Raw genomic sequence first — 27,056 nt, forward strand, 5'->3', positions numbered from 1 at the left:
GACTAAAAAGATCTCTATAGAAATCGTCTGTCTCGATACTTATCTCAATCCGCTTTCCAAAGGTTTTATTTTAAATGGGGTGGGGGACTACAATATAATCTTTGTGAAATCAAAGACACTCTTATCAGGTAGGCTCTAAATATGCTTCCCCTAACTGATCAAAGTGGTCAGGCTAGTTAAATGCAACAGGCTGGAAATAGATAAGACCTGATATAGGGGCTTCGTGGTAGCTCTTTTTGTTGTATGAGGTAAATGCTTCAATACTGTAAAATTCACAGGTTGTTATATGAAACAGAATTGAAGACCAAGTGGCATGACCTTGGGTTGAGGTTCAGGAGTGCCAAATTAAAAATTAAAGAAAACCCAAGTAGTGTATACTCTTCTGGAAGAAATTACGATGATTGTGTTTTGAATAATTAACATTTTATCCATATTGATGCAGGTGTGCTTTTTTAAAATCTAGTTTTGTTGTTTGCAACTAAACACATAGGTTTTAATTTTTCTTTAAAATATGAATTCCCTTCTTCAAAATTAAATGAACAATTGATGTTATGCAATCTGAAAAGGAAGATAAGTAACCATCACATAGCTGACCTCTGCTGTAAAAGTTATGCGTGAATGAATCTGTTACATTTTTTAATGTTGATAATTTATAAACTACAATGAATATATAACATTAGCACAAAAGGGAATCAATGTATCACTTCAATGTTTTGTAAGAGGAAGAAAAAAGCCCTATATGGTATTTTGAGAGGAGATAAAAGAGAGAGTGTGAGGGAGGAAATAAAAATAATAAATGTGAATACAGTCTTCAGATAAAATTGCTTTTAATCTTACTCTGTGTAGAGTCAGGTAAGAGGTTGAACCTGCTATTTTTCATTAATGCAGCAACACTGTGGCTACATCTAGACTGCAAGCCTCTTTGAAAGAGATTTAAAAAAAGCCTCTTTCGAAAAAGAGCGTCTAGACTACAACCATTAATTTCGAAAAAGCAAGCCACTTTTTCGAAAGAAAGCACCCAGGCAGTCTGGATGCTCTCTTTCGAAAAAGCACAGTTTGCATTACATAGCATCTTTTCTTCAAAAGAGCACTTTCAAAAAAAGGCGTTCTTCCTCATAAAACGAGGTTTTCCGTAGTTGAAAAAACTTCCACGTTCTTTCGATTTACTTTCAAAAGAACACAGCAGCAATTTAGGCACAGGGGAAGTTTTTTTAGAAAAAAGGCTACTTTTTTCAAAAAAACTCTTCAGTCTAGACACACCCTGTGTGTGTAGTAGGGTTCTCCTGAGGGTCTGTTGTTTTTAATTTAAAAAATCTACTTGGTAGGGCGTCACACGCCAAAATGTTACCTTCCCTCTGATAATGTGTCTCAAGACCTGTGAGCCTCATTCTGTTCTCCATTACACAGTCAGAAGTAACTCTACTGAAGCCAATGAAATATGAAGCTGATGTAGGCAGAATCAGACTCTGCATGTTTCATTGCATGGTGTAATGACTCTGAAGACCATCTGGAGTAATGTTTTGGAATAGTGGTGTGCATTGTAATCCTTGTTACTTGGAGACAGGACAGTCTATTGCAGGGGTGGCCAACCCATTTAACAAAGAGAGCCAAAACAGCGGCAGAAAAAATGTGAAGAGCCGCACCAGAATTGTCAAGCAGCCGCCCTCTTCTCCCCCCAAAAGAATTGTCAAGCAAAAACAAAGGAGGCTGCCCCTTTAAGATGGCAGCCATCTTGGGTGCCATTTTAAAAAATCTGCAGCTCCGACCCAGTAAGCACAGGAAAGACGGGGGTCAGGAGGGAGCCGGCAGGGGGTGGGGGCCGTTTGGGCGGGGCACAGAAGCGGCTTCGCAAGCCACTCTTTTGGGGGGCAAGAGCCGCATGCAGCTCGCGAGCCACGGGTTGGCCCCAGATGGTCTATTGCAGAGGGGCACAGGCCTGATGAGTCAAAACCTGGGGTTCTGCTCCCATTTCCACATTTGTAGATAGGAATAATACCGTTCCTTTGTTTTGAAGGAGAGTTGTTAAAATAAATAGCAGTGTTTGAGAGACACTTAGGCCAAGTCTATACTGGCACTTTACACCTCCCTGAGCACAGCAAATTTTAGGGCTGTAAAGCAGCCATGTGACCCAGACTCCAGCCCTGGGAGCTGTGCTCCCAGCACTGTTGGCTATGCCAAACGGATGATTTACGTAGAGCGCTGGGAGAGCTGCTCGTGCCATGGCCACGCTTTCGGTTTAAAGCACTACCACAACAGCACTTTAGACTCTTAAGTGTAGCCAAAGCCTCTGATGCTACAGTGATGAGAGCCTTCGGAAAGCACATAAGGAAATTAGCCAAACCCTGCTCTGAAGATAGAATCATTAAAGTGCAGAAAATAAGGCCCAGGACCACTCCTTGAGGAAAGAGACCATTCTGCTCTGGGCTTTCAGTGTGGCCCTGTGTCTGAGCAAGGCTCTCTCTGTACCTGTGTTTCATCTCTATTGCATAAATGGATCCTCTGTTTTCTAAGGGTCCGAACCTTCACCACTGAAACAAATAAAAGCTTTCCCATAAACTTCAGTGGGTGCAGGATTAAACCCCATGCAAATTCCATCTGTAAGGATGCAGCCTACCCTTATCTGTGCAGAAGGGGGCAGAAAGTGGAGGATGTTGGTTGTTCTTCCTCTAGGCATAACTAAGTTGTTATATAAAATTAACAAGACTCATCACAGATACTTCTTTGCATTGTTGCATAAATTGCTGGTTTCATCCCCTTGGAGGCTAGTCTGATTTACCCCAAGAAGTGAGTCACACTTTCAGGCTGGGTCCAACTCAAGTTTATTGGTTGCAACCAAGGTACGGCTAAGGAACTCAATGTTCAAAGCAGAGCCGACCCTGAGCGTTGGCTAAGCATCCTTTTTATACTTTCTTTAACTTTCTTATCTAACTTGGCACGTCTTGATTTGTTACCTTAGCTTCGTGTTGCCGCGTTATTGGTTAGCATATTTCAACTCTATTCCATTCAGTAACAACCACCAGTATAGCTTACTTAAGCAATAGCAATTAGCAAATTTCCCTAACTCAAGTAATACGTGTAATCCAGTCCTTGAGAAATGGGTCTAAACAGCTAGTTCCCCTTTTTACTACAGCTTCTAAAACATGCGCAATTAGCTAAATGATATGTGCTGTTTCAAGCTTAAGTAATGGAAGGGGGAAGAAGCACACATAGTCTTTACTATATTTTACTACAGCATCAGTACTTTCTTTTTAGTTTCTCTCTTTTTTAAAACTATATTAGCTTTCCCAAGGTTAGCTTAAAAGATGTCAAAATTGTAAAACAAAGATCTGCATTTTAAACTGTGTGTGGTTTTTATTTGCTTAATTCTGCTCTCATTAAACTCAGTGGACTAAGAAAGATCTGATTATTCTATTTTGAATTGTATGCATCCGGGGTCTGATCCAACACCACTGAAGTTAATGGAAAGACTTCCATTGATTTCGATAGGCACTGGGTCTAAAGCCAGCCATAGAATATTATACAAAAAGATGCATATTGTACATTAAGGTATGCAGTTAAAAGTGCATTTCATGGGGAGCCTAGTTAATTATAGCTGTAGTACTCTTATCCAGCAATGAATTTTGTTTTAATTTAAATTTATTTTATGTTGAGAGCCACAGTCTTAGATATGAAAGAAACTGTATGGACTTGGAAGGAAGAATAAGGTCTATGATTTTCTTCTCTCTCTCTCGCTCTCTCTTTTTTTTAACAGATTAGTAGAGTTGTCCTGGGGTTGTATTGAAAGTAATTATATTACACAACATGAGCAAAATAGGCACCTGATGTGTGGAAAATTAGTTTTCCTCTTTGAGGCTTCAGCTAGATGGGTAAAAAATGAAAGCAACAGCAGGCTGCATCACATCCACAATATCAGAGGAGAAGAGCTTTCTTTGTACCTTATTCTGAGTGTCAGGAAAATTTGCTTCAGGATTATACATAAAAAGATCTGTGATATTAAGCAATAATTGTCAGTAATTCATTAATTTAAAGGGACTTTTAAATTTGGCTTGTCTCTACACTCTTTGGACTGTTCACTTACTCACTTTTCTCTCATTAGCTAGACCCAGGGGAACTAGTAAATGCTCATCCACCCTCACTTTTCTCACCCAGAATTCAGCTGAAGTAGTGTGTTAATAATTAAGTATAATAAGTGCTAATTGGGGTTCCTTTTGTGGCTATTTGTATGCAAAGGAGTTTGGAGATAGCCTTCACAAAAGCCTCTTAATTGAAATAGTCCAGTGTCACAAAAGTCATACACCCGCTGTTGTTAATCTGGTGATTTTTGTTTTTTCCACAGGCGTTTAAATACTTTAAACAAATGTGCAGTGATGAAGCTAGAAATTAGTCCACATAGGAAAAGGGTAAGTTTTGCTGTGTTGTTGTTTTGTTTTTTAACATTCTACAGTACTGAACTATATAAAAGCTGAACATGATCTCGTAGTTCATCTAACAGAGCTATAGCGCAAGACTGTTCCTGGGCTGAATCTGGCATTTTTAGGCGGACAAAACACACTCTTTACGCTTCATTCTGATCTTTTGATTAAGGATTGCAGGGTTTGGTCCTGTAAGCGAGTACACTCATTGATTTATCTAATTCCTTTATACACGCTGAGCTCAGGGATGCAGAGCACTCTCAACTACTATGCCATGTCAGCGTGCCTGTGTCAGCTAGAACACGCTCATGTTCAGCTGTGACGAGGAAGACCACAATTAGCTCCTATGATGCTGACTAATCAGCATGGACCAGAGCAAATCATCCTCTCAGCTTAGTTGAACTGACTCTGCAGAACACTGGAATGCTTTATCTGGCAAGCTCAGGGGGAGCGGAGGGCTCCTCAGCAGCATGTGCAGTTGGGCCTGTTGCTCCTTTGCTTTGTAATCACTCATTTAAAATACTAATCGAAACGAAGGCAGAAGTCTCTGATAAATGCTGTCAAGTGAGTTTGGAGTAGTTTCAGTATTGGTAGGGAAAGCAGTATGGCTTGTAGCATTTGTCTTGACCAAACAGCAAAGCAAAGAATTTCACTGGCCAGTAAGTCTTACACTAAGACCTCTACAATTCAAGCTCAGTAATGGTAGAATTTCTAGTTTGGATTTGGTGTGATAGTAATTATGGACAGTTGAGCTTCTTGATTTTTTTAAAAGTAAGGTACAGATAAAGGCATCAGTATTAAAAAACATTATACCCTTGCCTAAGTCCTTGATTGGCGGACAGATGTATTATGAAAATGATGGGGGGTGTTTTTGGACACGTCTCTTCAGTTCAGCTGATTAGCAGTCTGAAAACATGTCTGCAGGTTTGGCAAAATCAGCAGGAGAACACAGTCAGAAAGGTCAAAAGTACTTAAGTCTGTCCCCTTGAAGTGAGTAGTTGCAGATACAGATGACTAAACTTGTGCAATACAGTGCTGCCCTTCTCTCCTGACAAGAATGCATACAGATGCTGGAAGGACGTTTACCAAGGATCAGTCTTTATTTCCCTAACAGTTTATGGTATGTAGCAGAAAGGTTCTGAAAAGATAGCATTGCATTTTGTGATAGCATACATAAAGGAAATGTATAATGAAGATTTTGACTACCAGAAGATTTGTTTCCTAAAATCAGTTCTCTCTTGTTTCCGAGCCTCATTAACATCAGAACAGTCCATGTTTTGGTTTGGAGTAATTGCTGGTTTTGGCTCAAACATCACTCTAGTAATAATATAGAAAAAATAGGGCCAAATTCCCCTTTTGTTGACTTAACTAAGACCAGGATTTGGCTCGAATAAGCCTTGTTTACACTAGGAAAATTACCTGTTGCTGACAGAATGTCAGTAATGGGTATATCTGAGGGTTTGTCTACACAGCAGGGCTTAACTTGAAATAAGCTACGCAAATTGAGCTATGTCAATTATGTAGCTTATTTTGAAATAGCTTATTTCAAAATTGGGAGCATCTACACAGCACTTATTTTGAAATAGAGCACTCTTCCTCCAACTTCCCTTACTAGTACAATGAGGGTTCCAGGAGTCGGAGTAAGAAGTCGTTCAGCTTGACAGTATTTTGACATTATTTTGAAATAATATTGCTGTGTAGACATACCCTAAATGAATACTGTTTTCTTGGTCTTCCCTTGTAGTTGGATCACATTCAGCACCATTTGCATGGCATCCATTGTCATCCAGTTAATTTTCCTGTTGGTAGGCAAACTTCTGAGTTTAATTAACTAAGCAAATGTCTCATTGTTTCCTCACTCATGAATGGAATTTTTAAGTTTTTGCATTATGACCACTGAATGCAGTGAGTCCTCTTCTATGTACTATACAGTAGAGTCCGGATTATCCGACCTTCAGTAATCTGACATTCTGCTTTATCCGACCCTATGGCTCCCAGGGACAAAGCGGCGCTGGCAGGAGCGGCATCAGCGGCTCCAGGGTGCAGGCCGGGAGAATGGCCCCGCTTGCTGCCCTGTCATTCTCCTGGAGCCACTGGTGCCGCTCCTGCCAGTGCCGCTTCATCCCCGGGAGCTGCAGGGTCCGATAAAGTGCGGGCCGGGAGAACGGCCCTGCTCGCTGCCCCGTCGTTCTCCTGGAGCCTCTGATGCCTGTAGCTCCCAGGGACGAAGCAGCGCCGGCAGGAGTGGAAACAGCGGCTCCAGGAGAGCCACGGGGCAGCGAGCGGGGCCGGGCGCCCGGGAGCTGCAGGGAGGGAAGGTGCCAGGGCCAGGCAGGGATGGGGACCAAGTGGCGCCAGCTACAGTAGAGTCCCTATCATCCGACATTTTCAGTAATCCGACCACCTGTCGGTCCGATTATCCGACCTAAACAGGAACTCTACTGTATGTGTTTTTTATTAGAAACGTAAGTACCGTTTTGCTTTATGCCTTACTTTGTAAAGTGCCATAATCAGACTAAAAACGGAACTGGAACTAGGCTAAGATACCCCTTCAGAGGCTATGTGAATAAAGCCCTTTAAAAGATAACTTATTATCCAGAGAATAAACTTTTGTTCTTGTGTTCCTTATCTAACAAATGGCTTCTGAAGTTTTAAAACAAATTGGAACTTTTTGGCACTCATAGGACTATGTACAGGCTAAACCTCTCTAATCCAGCACTCTGTGGTCTGGCAACATATGTTGTCCAGCATGATTTTAGCTAGCCAGATATCCACTTTTCATAGGTGCGGCCAAGTTTCGTACAGTGACATAAAGCTTATTTTTCAGTCACCAGTCCTGGCTCTCAGTGTTCAGTGCTGTTATTTAGCTCTAATTTACCCCTAAATGTCTTCTAAGACTCCAGTAAGCAGTGGAAGTGGAAGCAGTAAGCAGTGGAAGACAATATTGACCTCCCATAGTCCGGCAAATTCTCTGGTTCCTCACCAGTCAGGTCTGAAGAATGCCAGACTAGAGAGGTTCAACCTGTAGAAGCTTTGGCAAACTTAACCTTTTGTTCTTTATTTAGTATCAAAGGTGTATCTTGCTTTGCTATGGTGTGTTAAAATATACTCTTTTTAGTTCTAGTGATAGAAATGTAGCCGTGTTAGTCTGGTGTAGCTGAAACAAAATACAGGACTATGTAGCACTTTAAAGACTAACAAGATGGGCACTCTCCGCGGGGGGCTGAACAAAGACCCCAGCTACCTTACCCATTACAAAGATAGCTTCCCCAATTATCACCTCTAATACTATTAACTCACAGACATCTACCCTTCCCCACCTCTAATATCATTAACTCACAGGCATTCACCTTCCTCTCCCCCCCCCCCCCCATATCCCCCTTCTGTTCTGAAATGTGATTTGTCCTTTTCATATGTGTTCATTTTTTTAAATTGTATCCTTTGGTATATATGGTTGTGACTATTTTCTTCCACTATTTGATCTGAGGAAGTGGGTCTGGCCCACGAAAGCTCATCATCTAATAAACCATCTTGTTAGTCTTTAAAGTGCTACATAGTCCTGTATTCTTTTTAGTTCTGTTTTTCCAGATTCATGTGTCTTCTTATCTACTCTATGTAAATGGAAGAGAAGTGTGTTGATCATACAAGATCATTCCTTTTCATTAAAAGGTTGAGACTTAAGTGGCAATGTTGAAACATATCCTCAGGCACTGCCCATACATCAAGTATAATCAATGGAAAGGTTACTTGTGTTGTATACTGTTGCAGGCTTTTGCTGCTCAGTATCTATGAAGTAAAGTTAAGATTGCCTGGAGCTAGTTTGAAGTAGAAACTTCACAGACAATCTCAGTGTCAGCTGCTGGGTTATAGGAGGAGGAAAGGACCAGGTTAGAGCCTGGAGGCATTAAACTGTGGCAGTGTAATAGGTTCTCTTGCTATCTCATTAGTCACAGTTATAACACCATTTAAGCCTTAAGATTGGGTAAGAAGTTAAGCTACTACAATTCAGAATGTCTGAGAAACAATCTCTTAATTGCAAAGGAGAATATAAACACAGAGTCACTATCAACAAAGAGTAGCATTGGAAAGAGTCCAGAGGGAGACCTGCCCCTCACTGACTCCAGTTTAAAATTTTATGCATGCCAGGAATTTCCACTGATCTCAAGGGTATCCACTGTGACCAATTAATTAAAAGCCTACAGATACTGGGGGTTTGTTGAAAAGAACTATTTAAAGCAGGTTATATTATTTGCTCTGTTTGCGTTATTTCTATAAGACCGCTTTTAAATGAACTTCAAACATATTTTTTGTCTATTTAACATACTCTTTAAGATATATTGCATATTATATGTTATCATTAACTGTGATGGACTTAAAAGGCCCAATTTGCCCTCATTGACACTCATGTCTCTTTTGATTTTTCACTTAAATACTAGCAAGATCACCCACTTACTTAAATATGCTTCATGAAATAACTTAGCTGTTATCACTACCAGTTTGTCATTATCCCTGACCAGATGCTCTTTGCTTGCAGAGTGAAGATTCCGATGAAGATGAGCCTTGTGCAATAAGTGGTAAATGGACTTTTCAAAGGGACAGCAAGAGGTGGTCCAGGCTTGAGGAGTTTGATGTCTTCCCTCCAAAACAGGATTTGAATCCCTCATCACCAGGAGCACCTCTCCTGACAAATGCAGCTAGTCATGAAAGCGTGCTGACAGACTTCAGTGAGCGTCAGGAGGTGGTTTCCATTCACAGCACCAGCAGCACCAGTAGCCACCAGGTCACCCTCCAGAGCGAGGCAACCACTACCAGAACAAACTCTGTCGTTAGCGTTTGCTCCTCAGGCAACTTCATAGCGAACAATGACTCCTTCAGCAGCCTTCCCTCGCCAAAGGAGCTATCTAGCTTCAGCTTCAATATGAAAGCCAATGAAAAGAATGCCAGGTCTAAAACCAAAAGCCTGCTAAAGAGGATGGAGAGCCTGAAAATCAAGAGCTCTCACCATGGCAAAAATAAAGCACCTTCAAAGCTTGGTCTTATTATCAGTGGGCCCATCCTGAAAGAGGGCATGGATGAGGACAAACTAAAACAATTTAACTGTGTGGAAATTTCTACCCTCAATGGCAACCATATTAACGTCCCCATGGTACGAAAAAGGAGTGTTTCCAATTCCACCCAGACCAGCAGTAGTGGCAGTCAGTCTGAGACTAGCAGCGCTGTCAGCACACCCAGCCCTGTCACGAGAACACGTAGCCTCAGTGCATATAATAAAAGGGTGGGAATGTACCTTGAAGGCTTCGACCCTTTCAACCAATCAACCTTCAGCGATGTCATGGAGCAGAACTTTAAGAACAGGGGAAGTTTTGCAGAAGACACTGTGTTTTTTATCCCTGAAGACCACAAGCCAGGGACCTTTCCCAAAGCACTCTGCAATGGTAACTTCTCCCCATCGGAAAGCAACGCTTCTGTGAACTGGAGAACTGGGAGCTTTCATGGACATGGTCATCTCTCCCTCAGAAGGGAGAACAGTGCAGGAAGCTCCAAGGAACTGAGCACTGGGAAAAGGCGTAACTCCTCTAGCTCAATGGGCAGCCGCCTTAGCATTTATGACAATGTACCAGGCTCAATTCTGTATTCCAGTACTGGTGACCTAGCGGACCTGGAGAATGAAGACCTATTCCCAGAGCTGGATGATATCCTATGCCACGTAAAAGGGATGCAGAGACTAGTTAACCAGTGGTCAGAGAAGTTTTCAGATGAAGGGGACTCTGATTCAGCATTAGATTCAGTTTCTCCATGCCCTTCCTCTCCGAAGCAGATTCACCTTGATGTAGATAATGATCGAGCAACCCCTAGTGACCTTGACAGTACAGGAAATTCTTTGACTGAGACAGAAGAGCCCCCAGGAATGCAGGACAGAAGGGACTCCGGAGTGGGTGCATCACTGACACGGTCCAACAGGTAAATAACAGGAACTTCTCCCACTAGACCCCAAGCATAGAAGCAGCCGTGGGGATTTAAAGCAAATGTGTACATTTTACATCTCATTCTCGAAAATTAATTATGCACATATTTTTATAGCCCCTTAAATCTAGAATGGTTCCAAGCCTCTTTAAAACAGTCTATTTGTTTATTCAGAATGTTGTACCTCCACTGAAACGCAGCTCTTTCTGCAGTGCAGTGTGAGAGGCCTCTTCACTAGCAACACTAATATCGTTTTTAGAGCTGGGTAAGGAACAACTTGTCAAACTGAAACTGGGGTGTGGGGGAAATGGAGAATGTAATTGCCCAAAGTTTAAATCAGCCAGGATACTGGTGGGGATATCCCTGCTCTTTCTAAAACACCATCACACAAGAGACTATGGCTGAGTGGTCAAAGCCTTCATTTTACAACCTGTCCAAATTGTGGCACTCCCAACAGTGCCGGTTCATGCCATATTGTGCAGACTACTGTGATGTAGTTAGAGCTGCCAGACCGGGTTGTGTGCTCCCACGTTAACACCTGGAAATTTTTCCTCATCTACTGTATATCAGGAATCAGAGGGGTAGCCGTGTTAGTCTGAATCTGCAAAAGCGACGAAGAGTCCTGTGGCACCTTATAGACTAACTGAAGTGTAGGAGCATAAGCTTTCGTGGGCAAAGACCCACTTCGTCAGATGCATGCATCTGACGAAGTGGGTCTTTGCCCACGAAAGCTTATGCTCCTACACTTCAGTTAGTCTATAAGGTGCCACAGGACTCTTCGTCGCTTTTGTATATCAGGAGTTTCTGATGTATAGCAGATGTTGTAGACAAATCTCAAAATGCAAAGGGTATTATTAATGCTGTTCTGCTAAACAGCACATTAGAGCACATGCCCTCCACCTCATTAGAGAGAACCTTTTCCTTGTGGTTTCCACATGTATCTTCAATCAACTGCCTTTTATTTTCCCCTCCTTTCTGGCAGGCACAGACTGAGGTGGCACAGCTTTCAGAGCTCCCACTGTCCCAGCTTGAGCTCTGTGTCATTACAGATTAATAGTCAGTCTGTGGCACAGATGAACCTCCTTCAGAAATACTCTCTTTTGAAGTTAACTGCTCTCCTGGAGAAATACACACCTTCCAATAAGCACGGCTTCAGCTGGTAAGGACCATTCTTTTCCTAGGGATTTGCCAGTCCTGAATGAATATAGAAAACATGTCACTAACCCTCAGCTATCTTCCCCTCTTCCTGTTTACCTGCATCTAATTAACGCCTCATTCTGCCACCCCCTTCTGGGGCTCTAGCCTCAGAGGACTATACTAAAGCCATTAACCCTTTACATTGTTTTAATGTCATGGGGTGTCAGATCCTTGTTAATCAGCAACCACAGAGGGAGGGACATGAGGAATGTATTTCAGAACAGACCCTGATGAAGCACAGACCAGCTGGCTTTGTTGGGGCTTTGTTGCGAAACACCCAGATACCATCCCCAACAAAAAGGAATAATCGTATATTCAAACAATCTGCACTTAAGACCTACTTCAGTACATGTTGAGATACCAGAAAATTATCTTCATAGTCTCCTACCTTTCTCCTTCATTGGCATTAATCTTAATATTATTTATTTAATGCCAGGGCAACTCAGTTGTAGCATGTTGTTATCTAACAACTAATTTTTTTCTGCTGACACATTTTATTTTAAAAGAAAAAAAAACCCAAATTCATGTTTTTATTATAAAAACAAAATGGAAAAATTCCGCAACTTTAGAAGAAAAGTGGAGTTTCCTTCAGCCACGTCAAGTGTTTGTTACTCAGTCAATACCTTTTGTCAAATTAATGAAATGGAAAACCTGTTATTGCCATATCGGTATTGCAGTCTGTGCAGTCCTAAAGCAGCAAAAAGTACAATATAGTTGGGGGGGCCCTACTTTGTTCTGACAGCCTCCTCCCTTCTCTAGGACTCTCAGTGAGTATTTAACTCCAACATCAAAGTAGCTTCTGTTCAAAGGCTGTTATTATGTGAGCCATGCTAAATACAGAAGTTGTTTGTTCTGTAAGACAGAAATAAGTATTGACCAGTTATCCCTGCATGCTTCAGATTCTCGGTGGAGCTCGTAATGTGTTTTTTCACATTCTGCTGGCTTGTTTTTTGACAAAGCAAGTATTCACATATATCAATAATGCCCCATGTTTAACCATAATGTAATACAGTTTGAGTCTTTTTATTTTCTGTAGAACACATTAACCTCCAAAAGCATAATACACGGCTTGTCCAGTTGACTGCACATGCAAAAGTTAAGAGTCTCTCTGTTCTCTGACACTGTTGTGTCCTCTGAAATTTTGTACCCTACATTAACTTTCTCTTTCATTAGCAAGATGATCTCAACACTTCAGACACCAAAGGAATTTTTTTTTATTTAAGAAAACAACACTCTTGAGAATAAGAGTAATTTATTCTGTTAAGCTCTGGTAAATTTTTCATCTGAGTCAAAAGCAAATGGAACGCTCCCCTCCTCCCTCCCCCCCCCCCCATTGAAAGTAGGGGCCTGACAAGGAGGGAGGTCCCTCAGAGAGGTCATTTGAAGAACTGAAATTTTTAGCTGACAAAACTCAAATGTATTCCATCAGCTTCCTGCTGTTACACATGCGGGTGGGCAGTGAGCCTGGCTTGAGAGCTTTATAGAACAAGTGACTGACGTACAAAAAGCTTATTGTTCACATGCCCATCTTTCTTGAGAGACCAAAAGAAACTACATTACGAAGGGTTGTTGGCCACAGGATTTATTTTGACTTTACTATAGTTCAACCTGGCTTCTGTTGTTCTACCCTACAGTGTTTGTTGTACTGGTATTGATTGACTAGTACCACATATTAATGCTTACAATCCAAATACAGCCCCCTCCTAACATTATACTTGCCTCATAGAGATGTTCCATTCCTACACCTACCTTCCTCTGTGGAAAAGATGGGATATTTCATGTTTTCAGTGATACAGCTATGCCTTTTGCACCGTGTTCAATCTGTTTCCACTTCACTTTTTAGCTCTTTACCAGCTATTGGAACCCAAAAAGATAGGGATGAGTGGATGTGGTAAGAATGATGTGTATGCTATGCTAACAGCCACGTTTTCTTCTCTGCATTCTCTTTGCTTAAACAGGGCTGTACCAAAGTTTATGAAAAGGATTAAGGTCCCAGATTATAAAGACCGAAATGTGTTTGGGGTGCCTCTGCCAATTAATGTCCAGCGCACAGGACAGCCTCTCCCACAGAGCATTCAGCAAGCCATGCGGTATCTCCGCAGCCACTGTTTGGATCAGGTTAGTTTCATTTCACTACCATTCCACTACACTGTCATCATGCCAGCACTTGAGCCAAATTATAGGGCCTGTGTTTCTCTTTTTACTGTAGCCATACTTAAGCACAGTTCCCACTGAAGTCAGTGGCTAGGACTGCAGGATTTGGCACATCCTTGGTGGTTATAATGTCTTTTTTTTTCTTTTTAACTATGCAAACCACATGTAGGTTGGACTATTCAGGAAATCTGGAGTCAAGTCAAGAATCCAGGCTTTGCGCCAAATGAATGAGAGCTCAACAGACTGCGTTAACTATGAAGGCCAGTCTGCTTACGATGTGGCAGACATGCTGAAGCAGTACTTTCGTGATCTACCTGAGCCACTAATGACCAACAAACTCTCGGAGACTTTCCTGCAGATCTACCAATGTAAGTCCTCAGATTCCAGTTTGAGACAGAAAACTAGGCCCTGGTTTCAAAAGTAATATTCCTAAATAGTTCTACAGTGTCTGTTTTACAAGGCTGAACTGCCAAATATATCTCTCATCTGGGTAGCATATGTGCCAGGGAATTTGGAAATGGTGCCATTTGATACCATCGTATACTTTTATTTTTTTTTGACATATCCATTTTTTGTCACCCTGCCTCTTATGAAACTGATTGTTGGTTCTCTAGTTATATGGTGATGTAGAATAGAACCAATCTAAACCCTCTGCCTCTTTCAATTGGAAACTTGTGATATTCCTTCATCTCGCGTAATTTTATGCCCAATAGCACTACTCATAAGCTTGTGAAAACATTTTTAAGCTTACTGCTGCCACGTCATCATTTCTACTGTTGTTACCTAAGATGGGATCCACAGAGGGGCAGCCCATGAGCCAGATCCAGCAGTTTTGGTGGGGCCGGATTCTGCCCATGGGCCACATGTAGCCCATTGCCTGTTTGAGCAGTTAATGCCAGTGCTGCAAAAACTGCACTTCCCCATTCTGTAGCTCCTCCCGCAGGATTGATGTGTAGAGGTTCCAGCTTCTCTGCCCATAACAGGGGGATGGCCCTAGCCAGATGTTTGATCTTCTGTCCATAAACAGCAAAATCCTTTTGAAGTTTTTCTTCCATGTGTGTGGCCAGAATTTTCCATCCCCTTGGTATTATGCAGAGCTTACTGTATGCTGATTGTGCCTGAGTACGGTTTTAAAAATGCCTTAAGCTTGTTGGGGTGGAAGGCAGTATATCCCATGTGAGATATTTTAATGAACTCTTTTAAAATCATCACTCCCATCAGTTTAAAAAAAATCCTATGAATTTAGCTTTATTCTCAAAGTGATACAAAACAAGTGGTATATTAGTAGTGCAAGAATTACAGATAAGACATCCTGCCAAGTTTCTCTTCAGCATGTCATCAGTGTTTTGCAGGGCTAATGATGATAGAAACACCATGTGATTCAGTCCCTTGAGCTGCCTCTGTGGGGGTGGCTCACTGGCACTCAATTTATGAGAAGCAGAGCTGGCCTGGTTTATTTCATTTTTTTCCATCCTTTCAGTTTTTATAAAGACACGAGTCAAAATTTTCTGCCCAAGGTGTTTGTTGTCAGTAACCATGGAGCCGTGTTATGGTATGGGGCTGCATGTCAGTGACTTTCTTTTTCCACCATGTGACTTTGAAAGATTTGCTCAATAAAATAGACTCGTGTGTGTTTGGTGAAGCACTTTTCTGGTATTTTATGGCATCAGTGTTGAAAAAGTTTAGTAGCTATTTATTTATTTATTTTATTTTATTACTTTACTGAATGTTAAATGCATTTCCCTATGAACTTTTTGAGATGTGAAGAATTTTTGCTGGAGTCTGAGTTAGCTGGACTTTGTGTCCATGTTCACCACCACCCACCTGTGTTCATCAGCCAGACTTCTTCAGCTTAACAGGCCTTTTAGCAGGGCTGCAGAAGAAGGTAGTGCTTGAAATTAAATTTGAATACCAACTGTAGTATAGGCACAACTTTTACACTGTTGAGTTACTCATGAGACAGGAAATAACTGAGGGTAGGTAAATTGGTGGCAATAAAAAAAATTCCTTCGTGTGGTGCCTGTGACTGGTCTGCATTCTGGAGGAAATCATTTCAAACATGAGTGAAATATTTGAATCTGGAATTTTGCATTGGGATGTATTCATGTTTGTGTGTGTGGAAAATCAATAATCTGATGAGAATATTACTAATATTATGCAGATGTGCCAAAGGACCAGCGGCTCCAGGCTATTAAGGCTGCTATTATGCTTTTACCCGACGAGAACCGGGAGGTCCTACAGATTCTTCTTTATTTCCTGAGTGATGTCACTGCCGCAGTGAAGGAAAACCAGATGACGCCAACAAACCTTGCTGTGTGTTTAGCACCTTCCCTCTTCCACTTAAATACTCTCAAGAGAGAGAATTCTTCTCCAAGGTATTTCTCTAACAAATGTAGAAGAATATAGCTCTGTACTACCCTTCTTGGGATACTACTCCCTTGTACCATTTAGCAGGTACTGGGATTCCCCTGTTAGCAGTTACCATCTTGAACGTGCTTTGTAGTAATAGAATTCTGTTCCCCACCACCACTTTTGATTACATTGGTAACTATAGAAGGTACAGATGTACAATGCGTATTCAATCCCCACGCTGTCATGCAGTAGGTTTTATAAAGCAAAACGAACCTTTGGAGACTTCAGAAGTGGCCAAGGAAACATAGGGTATGTCTACACTGCCACCCTAGTTCGAACTAGAGTGGCTAATGTAGGCATTCGAAGTTGCAAATGAAGCCCGGGATTTGAATATCCTGGGCTTCATTTGCATCTTGCCGGGCGCCGCCATTTTTAAATCCCCGTTAGTGCAGACTCCGTGCCCGCGCCTACATGCGGCACGGAGTAGGTAGTTCGAATTAGGCTCTCTCGGTGTATCGGTAGAGAGCCTAATTCTAACTACCTACTCCATGCCGCGTGTAGCCGCGGGCACGGAGTCTGCACTAACGGGGATTTAAAAATGGCGGCGCCCGGCAAGATGCAAATGGAGCCCGGGATATTCAAATCCCAGGCTTCATTTGCAACTTCGAATGCCTACAATAGCCACTCTAGTTCGAACTAGGGTAGCAGTGTAGACATACCCATAATGACTACCACAGAATGGTAGCACCTGTAGCATAATGTGAACTCCTCTAACTTCTCCTGCAGTTGCACAGCAGTATTAAAATAACACCACTGAGGGTATCACCACTGAAGATTAAGAAAGCATGTTTTAGCCTCTTTACTGTCATGTCATGGAGGGGTAATTCACCTAGTACAGGTGTGCAATGATCCTGTGTCAAACTAGGTAATTGAACGTTAAATGCCCATAGTTTAGGTTAAGCTAAAGAATGGATGGGTGTTATGAAGTCCATTGGGACATTCCTTTGCAAACAGGGATTGTTAGACAAAATGAGAGGTCAGGTAACTAACTAGCTCTGAGCAACAATAAATTTATCCTCATTCACTGGAGAGTGGCAAAATTTATCAGAGTAAAGTAGTCCAATTAGTGCTGCTTTCTCATTCCCTTTAAACACAAACCCACACTAATTCTGGTGTGCAGGTCACCAGCAATAGCAGGGAACCAAAGTACTTACCGGCAAGTTTTTATTCCAATTTCCTTTTATCTGGGGGCGAACTGAAAGGAAATATTTTGCCTTACAGATGAAAGTCAAATTGATTACCAAGTCTCCACACCTCTTTACTCAAAGTGGGCTCTCAATTTTCCACCATAAACACTCCATTCCCTTTACTGACGCTGGTTATGATGATCAGCTAGGCAGCCAGTTTGGCTGTTTTCAGCGGGTTAGACTTGCCACAGAATAGGCACAGCTGCAATAGCATGAAAAGACACCAAGAAGATTTAACATTACACCATTTTTTTCAGTCCCAGGTAGCTCCAGTCTGTGCCCTCGGGACATTGTGTAGTTACACTATCTACTTACCAAGCCATTAGCTAATTCTGACTTGTTTATTTTCCTCCTTTGTAGGGTGATGCAGAGAAAACAGAGTCTGGGCAAACCTGATCAGAAAGATTTAAATGAAAATTTGGCTGCAACGCAAGGCCTTGCCCATATGATTGCTGAGTGCAAGAAGCTCTTCCAGGTGAGGCAGCTGTCTTGTGAAACAAGTAGCACCATTCATTCAGCAGTGAGCAAGAGAGCTCTATGAAAAATAGACATGCTCAATGGAGAGCTAAGAATCTTTAAAGAAACTAAAAAGATTCTATATAATTAAACAAACAGATGAGCACCTTCTTAAAAAGAATATAGATCCCCAGGACTGGAAGGTACCTTGGGATGTCATTCAAGACTAAACATTATCTAGAGAGGTATTTTTTAACCTGTTAATCTCCAATGATGGAGATTCCACAGCATCCCTAGGCAATTTATTTCAATGCTTAGCTACAGGAAGTTTTTCCTAGAAAATGTCCAACCTAAATCTACCTTGCTGCAATTTAAGCCCATTACATCTTGTCCTGTCTTCAAAGGTTAAACAAGAACAATTTACCTCCTGCCTCCTTACAACATGCTTGTACATTTCAAAGCAGAAGCGCCCGCCTGGGGTCAGTGGGGGACTCAGAGTCCACCGCTAACCCCAGGTTCCATGCTGCGCTGCCGCTTTGAAATACTATGCGGAACCCAGGTCAGCTGGGCACTCCTCAGCTGACTCCAGGTTCTGCAGAAATGCCAAAAGGAGCACGGGGTCAGCTAGGGAGTCCGCAGCTGACCCCAGGCTCCAGGCAGTGCTGTCACTTTGAAACGCTGCCGTTGAGTTTCAAAGGGGCAGCATCGCATGGAGCCCAGGGTCAGTTCTGTGCAGCACTGCCGCTATGAAACACCGAGGCAGCATTTCAAATGGGCAGCGCTATACATATCCTTGGATCAGCTGTGCAGCACTGCCCCTTTGAAACACTGCCACGGCGTTTCAAAGGGGCAGTGCAGCACAAAGCCCTAGTACGAGCTCTCAGCAGCGCTGCCGCTTTAAAGTACCCTCTCTCTCGCCCGCCCCCCCTTTCCCCCCTTTTGCTGCCTCTATCTAATAGAGGCAGCATGGCGGGGCGGGAAATTGACTAGTCCTTAACATCCTTATCATAGATCATGTTTTCTAGATCCTTAAATCATTTTTATTGCTTTTCTCTGGACTCTCCAATTTGTCCACATCTTTCCTGAAGTGTAGCACCCAGAACTGGAAACAAAATACTCCAGGTGAGGCCTAATTTTCATGGAGTAGACCAATTTTTCTTGTCTTGCTTACAACACATCTAATATAGCCCAGAATGATGTTTGGGTTTTTTTTGCAGTATTACTGTTGTTGACTAATATTTAGCTTGTGGTCCACTATGACGCCCAGATCTGTTTTTGCAGTACGTCCCATTTTTTATGTGTGCAACTGATTAGTCCTTCCTAAGTGGAATATGTTGAATTTATCTTTACTGAATATCATATTATTTACTTCAGACCATTTCTCCAGTTTGTTCAGATCATCTGAATTTTAATCTTATCCTCCAAAGCACTTGCAACCCTCCCAGCTTGGTATCAGCCACAAACTTTATAGGTGTATTCTTTATGGCATTATCTAAATAATTAATGAAAATATTGAAATCAGATCTCTGTGGGACCCTGCTTGTTATGCCCCTCTAGACTGTGAACATTGTCAAGTACTCTCTGGGAACAGTTTTCCAATCAGTTATGCACCCACCATTTTAGTAGCTACATATAGGTTGTATTTTCCTAGTTTGTTTAAGGTCAAGAGAGAGAAACTGTAGTTTGGATATAATAGGTAGATGTATACTCATTAGGGTTGTGATCTATATTTAGCTTTTAAATTCCAGGTGGCAAGAGTAATGCAGCAAATATTTATTTCAACAATTGGTGGGGGGGGGGTCCCTTTTTTTTTCCCTCAGGGTCCTTCTTTTCCCTTTGTTCTTTCATTTATACACTGTTATCAGTCTCTGAATTCATCTGTATCAATTGTCATACTGCATGTCTGCTGTGGGGGAAAGGGGGCATTGTGAGTTCATGAATTTATGAACCATTAGCTTTGACCGGGATGAGCAATAATTTTTGAAGGGGGGCACTTCATGAATTTTGACAGTGGTCACAAGCTGCCCCCAAAGGGGCAGGGACTCGGGCGGCCAGGGGCTGTTCCCTCTAGATGCAACCCAGTCCTGGCAAAGGGAGGAGACTTTGCGTCTCCTCCTGATTGGCCTGGTGGGAGCAGAGGGGGGAGTGCCTGAAGTCTTTTGCCAGGGATGCATGGAGCCTAGAGAGAACCGCCAGCTGGCTGCAGGAGACTTTGCGCACTCCCCCACCCCCGGGCCAGTCAGGGCCTGGGGATGGGGGAGTGCACAAAGTCTCTTGCCCTCCTTCCCTGCCCTGCCTTGCCAGGGACGTGGGATGTCTAGAGCAGTGGTCTCCAACCTTTTTAACCACAAGATCACTTTTTCAATTTAAGTGCAGTGTAAGATCTACCTCAAACCCAATTACCCATGTCCCACTTCCTTCCTGCCCCTTCCTTGAGGCCCCACCCCTGCTCCATCTCTTCTCTGAGGCCTCCCCCTGCTCACTCCATCCCCCTTCCTCTCCCATCTTCACTCACTTTCACCAGGCTGGTGTAGGGGGTTGAGGTGCAGGTTCTGGTCTTGGGCCAAGGAATTTGGAGCATGGGAGGGGCTCCGGGCTTAGCCTAGGATGGTTAATTGGTGTCCAGAGGGGGGGCGGGGGTTCAGAGTACAAGCTCTGGGAAGGAGTTTGGGTGCAAGGGGACTCACATCTGGAGCAGGAGGTTGGGTGTAGTAGATGGTTCAGGGCCGGGACCGGGGTTCAGAAAGCAGGCTCTGGCTGGGGACTGTTTAACTGAGATGACTTCGGAGTGGTGGAGTTAAGGCAGGTTGACTCCTGCCCTGGCCCTTCACCACTCCTGAAAGCAGCTGGCATGTACAGCAATGGCTCCATGGCACCACATGCTGCCCCATATCTACAGGCACTGAGCCCACAGCTTCTACTGGCCATGGTTTCCTGTTACTGATCAATGGGAGCTACAGGAGTGGTGTCTGCAAGCAAGGACAGCATGTAAGACCCCCTGATCTGCCTTTCTCAGGGGCTGCAGGGACATGCCAGCCAACTTCCAGGAGCAGCAATTCCCATAGGCAGGGCTTGCTGAGCCGTGGCAAGCCCCGCTCACCAGACGCGCTGTCCGGCGATTTGCGCATGCGCAGATCTCCCGAACCCGGCTCGTCTGGGTTGTAATTTATTCACCACGGGCAAGTAGCTTACATAGTTTGTCGAGCCCTGCCCGTAAGGATAATGACTCCAGCCACGACAGGTTAGGCATTTTATAACTCACTACTCAAGGAATTAAATTTAAGCATAAGAGAGAAACAAAAATGATGAAATGCACAGACTAGTTTACTCTGCCCGCACGTGTGTGTTGGGTCAGGAGATGAGAGTGAAGGACAGAGTGTGTTGGTGACAATGATAAAGACACACACGGTGTGAAAGAGTGACAGAGATTTGCATTGCCAAGCTCCCTCCATCCCCTTCTTTCTGTGTGGAGCTAGGGTACAGGAGTGGGGTGAGGAGGGACATCCAGACATCAGTGCTCCCCCCCTCCTCTCTCCCACAGCCTGCACAGCAAGCAGAAGGCTCCCAAGTTCTAAGGCAGAGGGCAAGAGCAGCATGACAGTGGGTGGAAGGCACTTAAGTGCCAGTGCTTGATAGTTTCCTGGCCAAACCAGCCAGGATCACCTGTTAGAGCAGTGGTCTCCAACCTTTTTACACCCAAGATCACTTTTAAATGACAGTCCAAGCCAAGATCTACCGCCCCGCCCCTTCCTTGAAGCCCTGCCCTCTCTATTCTCCTCCTCTCCATCCCTTGCTATCCCCAATCCTTATACTGCTGCTTTAAAAAAAAATTCTTCTGTAGGAAGAGGTTTTTCCAACATTTGGCCTGAAATGGAGGCTGAACCACGCTCCAGCTGATCGGGCAGCTTTCCCTTTGTGCCTGCCCACGTGGAGCTTGGTGCACCCTGGCTGAGCGCCATGGCCAGCTGGCTGGGAAGCCGCTTCTCTTTGCTCCAGCCCGGCTGACCTGCGCTCAGCCCGGGAAGCTTGCTCCAGCACAGCTGGAGCTAGACGCAGCCTCCCTGGGCTGAGCGCAGGGCAGCCGGGCTGGAGGGAAGAGAAGTGGCTGCCCGGCCAGCTGGCCACGGCGCTCAGCCAGGGTGCACCAAGCTCCACGTGGGCAGGCGCAGAGGAGAAGCTGCCGATCAGCTGGAGCGCGGGGCAGCCTCTTTCAGCTGTAAGCCACAGTCAGCTGGCTGGGGTGTTTCATCCCTCCCGACCTCCCAGCTCCCACCATTCCTCACAGCTACTCACCTGTGTTGTTGCTCGGTGAGTAGCTGCTCCTCAAATGAGGAAATCTAATGTAAATGTACTGCGCAGGCAGAGGGCTCAAGAGCTACTCTTAGAGCCCCTGAGATCTACCGGTAGATCCCAATCTACTGGTTGGTGACCACTGGCCTAGAGGGAACCGCCAGCCATTTTGAAGAGCTGGTGGTTCCCTCTGGTGCCGTGTGCCCCTGGTTGGGGAAGGAGATTTCTTGTGCTTCCCTGTTCCCGGGTCTCACTTGGCCTGGGAGCGGGGGAATGGCAGGGCAGCCGCGGGCTAGATCAAATGGCTTAGCAGGCCAGATCCAGCCCACAGACCCTATCTTTCCCACCTCTGGCTTTGACCCTACTGAGTCCTTCAGTTTCCCCTGATATATGAAGAAATAGCTCCAGAATTATGATAATTCTCTTTCTGCAATTTCCAGATTCCTGAAGAAATGAGCAGATGTCGGAATTCTTACACAGAGCAAGACCTGAGGCCTCTAAGCCTGGAGGAACTTGGACGCATCAACAGTACAGAGCCCTCTGACTATCACTGTTACCTTCAGGACTGCATGGATGACCTGCTTAAAGAGATGAAGGACAAGTTCAAAGGCTGGGTCAGCTGTTCCACATCAGAACAAGCAGACCTCGCCTACAAGAAGGTACATCCGTGGAGGAGTCCCAAATTTACAACTCCTGTTTAATTGGCTGCTTCTGAGGGTTATTCTGGTACAGAATTTAATAGATGAGGATGTAGCAGAAAAGAAAAAACTGGCAATGTGAATCTCTAGTCTGAAAAGTGACTATAGGGGGGAAAAAACCTAGTGCTTTTAGGGACAAAAGTAAGTTTATTCCTATTCATTCCACAGAGCCAACACAGCTAAAAGGTATCCCATTGCTTCCTGTACTTTCTTGTGTATCATAATCAAAATCTTTACTGAACTCCACGGACAGGATCAGTTACCCCTGTGAAAACCTATGGTCAGCAATGAACTTGCACAGCTGGAACTAGAGATATTGTTTGGCCCACAGAAGCCTTTATTACTGGTAATGGTGGGGGAAAAAATAAATATTCATGCCTCTCAGATCAAGTTCGGAGATCTGAGATGGTAGCCAGAAATCACTGGAGATAATAAAGATGAAACCAAAGGGTGCTATTCTCAGTTTCCCTTTTTTAGTAAAGAGCCACTCTTTGAAGTTATGATCACTCCCTTTAAAAGGTGTAACTTGTAAGTTTGCATATCAGTTCCATTGAGCCATGTAGCTCATTCTCATACATATGTTCCCCTGTAGGAAACTAGGTTTTCTTGCATATGACAAGACTGATGATAACATGGTGTTTTGATCCTTTATAGTATGTTTTTCAACATGAAGAAATTAGGGAGAAAAGATATAAATTATAATAGTACTAACAAGCCTCCGTTGATGTTCCCAGGTGTGTGAAGGACCTCCACTCCGGCTATGGAAAGCCACCATTGAAGTCCCTGCTGTACCTGAGGATGTTTTAAACCGTTTACTTAAAGAGCAACATCTTTGGGATGAAGATCTCTTGGATTCTAAAGTAATTGAAACCTTGGACAGTCAGACAGATATATACCAGTATGTCCAGAACAGCATGGCCCCACACCCCGCCAGAGACTATGTAATCTTAAGGTGAGCTTTCATATACTCCAGTAATAGGCTTAAGCCTGAGAATTAGCAAAATTTAAGAGGGAAAAAAGTGTCTTACACTACTTCAGAGGAAAGAAGAGTTGGTAGACACATGCCTGTTTATGCAAATTCAGAACTTTTACTAAAGCTGGTAGAAACTTGCCCTTTTCCTTACAGCAAATCAAATATCTAATGTAAGGCAATTATTTCATGTTTATTCATAACAGAACATGGAGAACGAATTTATCCAAAGGAGCTTGTGTGCTGTTAGCCTCCTCGGTGGATCATGACCGTGCTCCAGTGGTTGGCATTAGAGTTAATGTGCTTTTGTCCAGATATCTGATTGAACCCTGCGGGTCAGGAAAATCCAAACTCACCTACATGTGCAGGATTGACTTAAGGTACAGTATCCCAGTATCCCAGACTTTGTTGGTGACAGCAGTTTCTCTAGGAATAGGAGGCATTGTTTTAGGGTGATTTTGCATCATTTGTACTTATGAGTCATAGAGCAAGCAGGCTGTCATATTTTAGCCCATTGGCTAAGCTAACACTGTCACAATAGTCCCATACCTAAAATGGTAGTGTGACTTAGTGGTCATTGCTGAAGAGTCAGAGCACTGTTAATGTATGTGGGGAAAATTACAGTAGTTCAGATTCCATCGTGTTGTAACACTTGCTAAACATTGCATTTTAGCAACAACCCAGTCTCATGTTTCATTGTGAGCACATTATTTGCCTTCCAAACAAGTAAAGGCAAGATCCCATCCACAAAGCATGCACTGTCTAAATTTAACATGATCTGGCGAGCAAGGGTCAAATTGATGAGAAGTACTAGCCACAGGTGTAGTCACTAGACAGACTGCGGGCCATATCCAGATTGCCCGCTATTTTTTAACAGACTGCAAACTTTATATCGTTATTTTTATTGTGGCATGGAAAATGTTTCTTTCTTTCAAGTTTAGACCTTGACTATACATGGACCAAGAAATATGGACCTTGACAAAAAAAATAATTGGCACCCTACTAGCGGTAGCCATAACACAATTATTCTGTAAACTAGGTGCACATTTTGGTGGTTCTGTTCTTTTTTTAATGTAGTTATTTGTTGAGTTTTTTCTTCTTCACTTCTAGTAGGCATGAATATTTCTCAGAATTCAGGTATTTCTCAGAATTCAGTTCAACCGGGTTTTTAGGAATAACTAGTCATGTAGTCAATAAGATGTCCGTTGGTGCACCTTTTGATATACTTTTGTTTAGTAAGGACCAGTATTGCTGACAGAGCTTCTCATTTATTTTGTTTCCCTCTGTGCTACAGGGGACACATGCCAGAATGGTACACTAAGTCTTTTGGACACCTATGTGCATCTGAAGTTGTTAAGATCAGAGACTCTTTCAGTAAAAAAGAAGTAAAATCTAGGTGACTACAACTAGGCATTAAACCTATCAGCAGTGTACACATTCCCAGCAACTGAAGACTGTCAAATGGATTATAGGATGACATACCAGCTGATGTCTTCGAAGACTAATATATTGAATTGGACTGTGACCATCCCATACATTTTAAAGCTGCTTCCTGTCTGTGTAAGGTCTGTAGTATAGATCTTGACTGGAATATATAGGAGGACTGTGCAAAACAATAAAAAAGAAACAAAACTGTATATTGTACTATTTCTAGATGGTTTGAGTTGCTTCTGAGAAGCAAAATTCTTTAAACACAAATATATTATGGAATGTGGTGAAGATACTTCATTCCAATGTGACATTAACTTTATGTACATACCTGTCATTTTATTTGTTACATGTTGAGGGACTGGTGTATCCACTGGAATAGCTGGTACTCTTTAATGTGCTCTCACTGAGAGAAGCAAAGAAAGGTTTGCACAGAGGTAAGTGTGAATGAGTGTAATTGTTGAAAGGACAAGCTTAAGCATAGTGTCTGGCACACTGATACGGATCCACTAAATGGATTTTAATGTATTAGATACTGTTCAACCTGGAATCTCTGCCTACCCAATGGACCATCAGCAGCAGCAATCCTTCATTCTTGCCTGTTTTGTGTTATTAATATTGTTAACCTGTAGGCAATTGTTATAGTAAACTTGCTCTGTCTGTTTCATACCCACACAATCTTTATAGCAGTGATTAGCAAATTTACTGCAGTACAGAGTACACTTGTAAACTATGTAGATTGAAGTAGTGTTGAAATTCCTCTCTAGTGGTCAAAAAGCCAGTAACGTCAATTATTTTTTGACTAAAAGTGAATAATTGTTGCATTTACTCTTGAATATGTTGTAATAATTGTACATGATCTTCCTGTGTTTCACTATATCCTAATGGTTTTTAAGAGGAAAATGTAGACATAGGAGTCCTGGCATCAGGATTCTTACGGCATCAGACAGAGTAAGTTAACTAGGAAGATTCATATAGATTTTCTCTTTTACCTGCCTTTCTGAAAGCTGCACATTAACCTGAAGCTTTAAGAGCTTCAATGTGAGCCATTCAATTTTTTTTAACCTTTAGCTATTTTTCTCACTGACAATCACGTTATGGACAGTAGGAAACTAAGAGGTCCTCTGGAAAAGGTGGTCTTTCTGCAGGTTTTACTATGAAGTATGGATTTGGTTTAGAGATGCAGTATTAAATAAGTGTATTTTGTGGCTGAGGGTATGAATGAGTTGCAAGATGGCTGAGATTTTGTTACCGTTGTCAGTATTTTTATATTTTAAATGGCAAATGTATAAGTTTGCTCATGAATATTCAATTTGAAACACTTTTTGAACTTATAAATCATATGCTGTACATACAAGCCTATCATAAATGTGTACTTGCCCACAGTGTACTGTCAAACAAAGCATGATAAAGATAATTATTTAAAATATACTTTGTATTTATACCTCAGATATCTTTTTGGGTTTTTGTACCTCAAGTTTTTTTTCTTTCTAATGTAAATAAGCTTTACATGAGTAAAGTTTAAGTGAGAGAACCAAAGGAAAAGGTTTATAACTTGGTATATGACTGTACAGAGTATAATCAATAAATGCACTATTAAATGTTAACTGCAGAAAGCATACTTCACGTCTTTTTGCATATAGTTCTTCCGGTGTTCCTGCCATCTCCTGAGAGATGCTGGAGTGCTCTTAAGTCACATGAATTTTAAAATTCCTCAGGGCCTTGCAAAAACTTGCCAGCTGTCTACACTGGCCGCTTGAATTTCCACAAGAACACTGACGATCTCATGTAAGAAATCAGTGCTTCTTGCGGAAATACTATGCTGCTTCCGTTCGGGCAAAAGTCCTTTTACGCAAAAGCTTTTGCACAAGAGGGCCGGTGTAGACAG

At 42.7% G+C, this 27,056-nt stretch overlaps 1 protein-coding gene across 8 annotated transcripts in view; it reads left to right on the forward strand.

Moving 5' to 3' along the window:
* Positions 1 to 26,775, forward strand: part of DLC1 (DLC1 Rho GTPase activating protein) — a 381,113-nt gene extending 354,338 nt beyond the window's left edge. For all 8 annotated transcript variants that reach the window (XM_075930378.1, XM_075930377.1, XM_006113504.4 and 5 more), the window contains 11 exons: positions 4,337 to 4,400; positions 8,947 to 10,373; positions 11,359 to 11,535; positions 13,532 to 13,691; positions 13,897 to 14,095; positions 15,889 to 16,102; positions 17,687 to 17,801; positions 22,513 to 22,731; positions 23,505 to 23,722; positions 23,947 to 24,120; positions 25,035 to 26,775. In XM_075930378.1, the coding sequence (XP_075786493.1) occupies positions 4,337 to 4,400; positions 8,947 to 10,373; positions 11,359 to 11,535; positions 13,532 to 13,691; positions 13,897 to 14,095; positions 15,889 to 16,102; positions 17,687 to 17,801; positions 22,513 to 22,731; positions 23,505 to 23,722; positions 23,947 to 24,120; positions 25,035 to 25,140 (3,073 nt within the window). In that variant the 3' untranslated portion in view covers positions 25,141 to 26,775. The remainder of the gene's footprint in view (positions 1 to 4,336; positions 4,401 to 8,946; positions 10,374 to 11,358; positions 11,536 to 13,531; positions 13,692 to 13,896; positions 14,096 to 15,888; positions 16,103 to 17,686; positions 17,802 to 22,512; positions 22,732 to 23,504; positions 23,723 to 23,946; positions 24,121 to 25,034) is intronic.
* Positions 26,776 to 27,056: the final 281 nt, after the last annotated feature.

Source organism: Pelodiscus sinensis, chromosome 5 (genome assembly GCF_049634645.1).
Source record: "Pelodiscus sinensis isolate JC-2024 chromosome 5, ASM4963464v1, whole genome shotgun sequence".
NCBI classification, from domain to species: Eukaryota; Metazoa; Chordata; order Testudines; family Trionychidae; genus Pelodiscus; species Pelodiscus sinensis.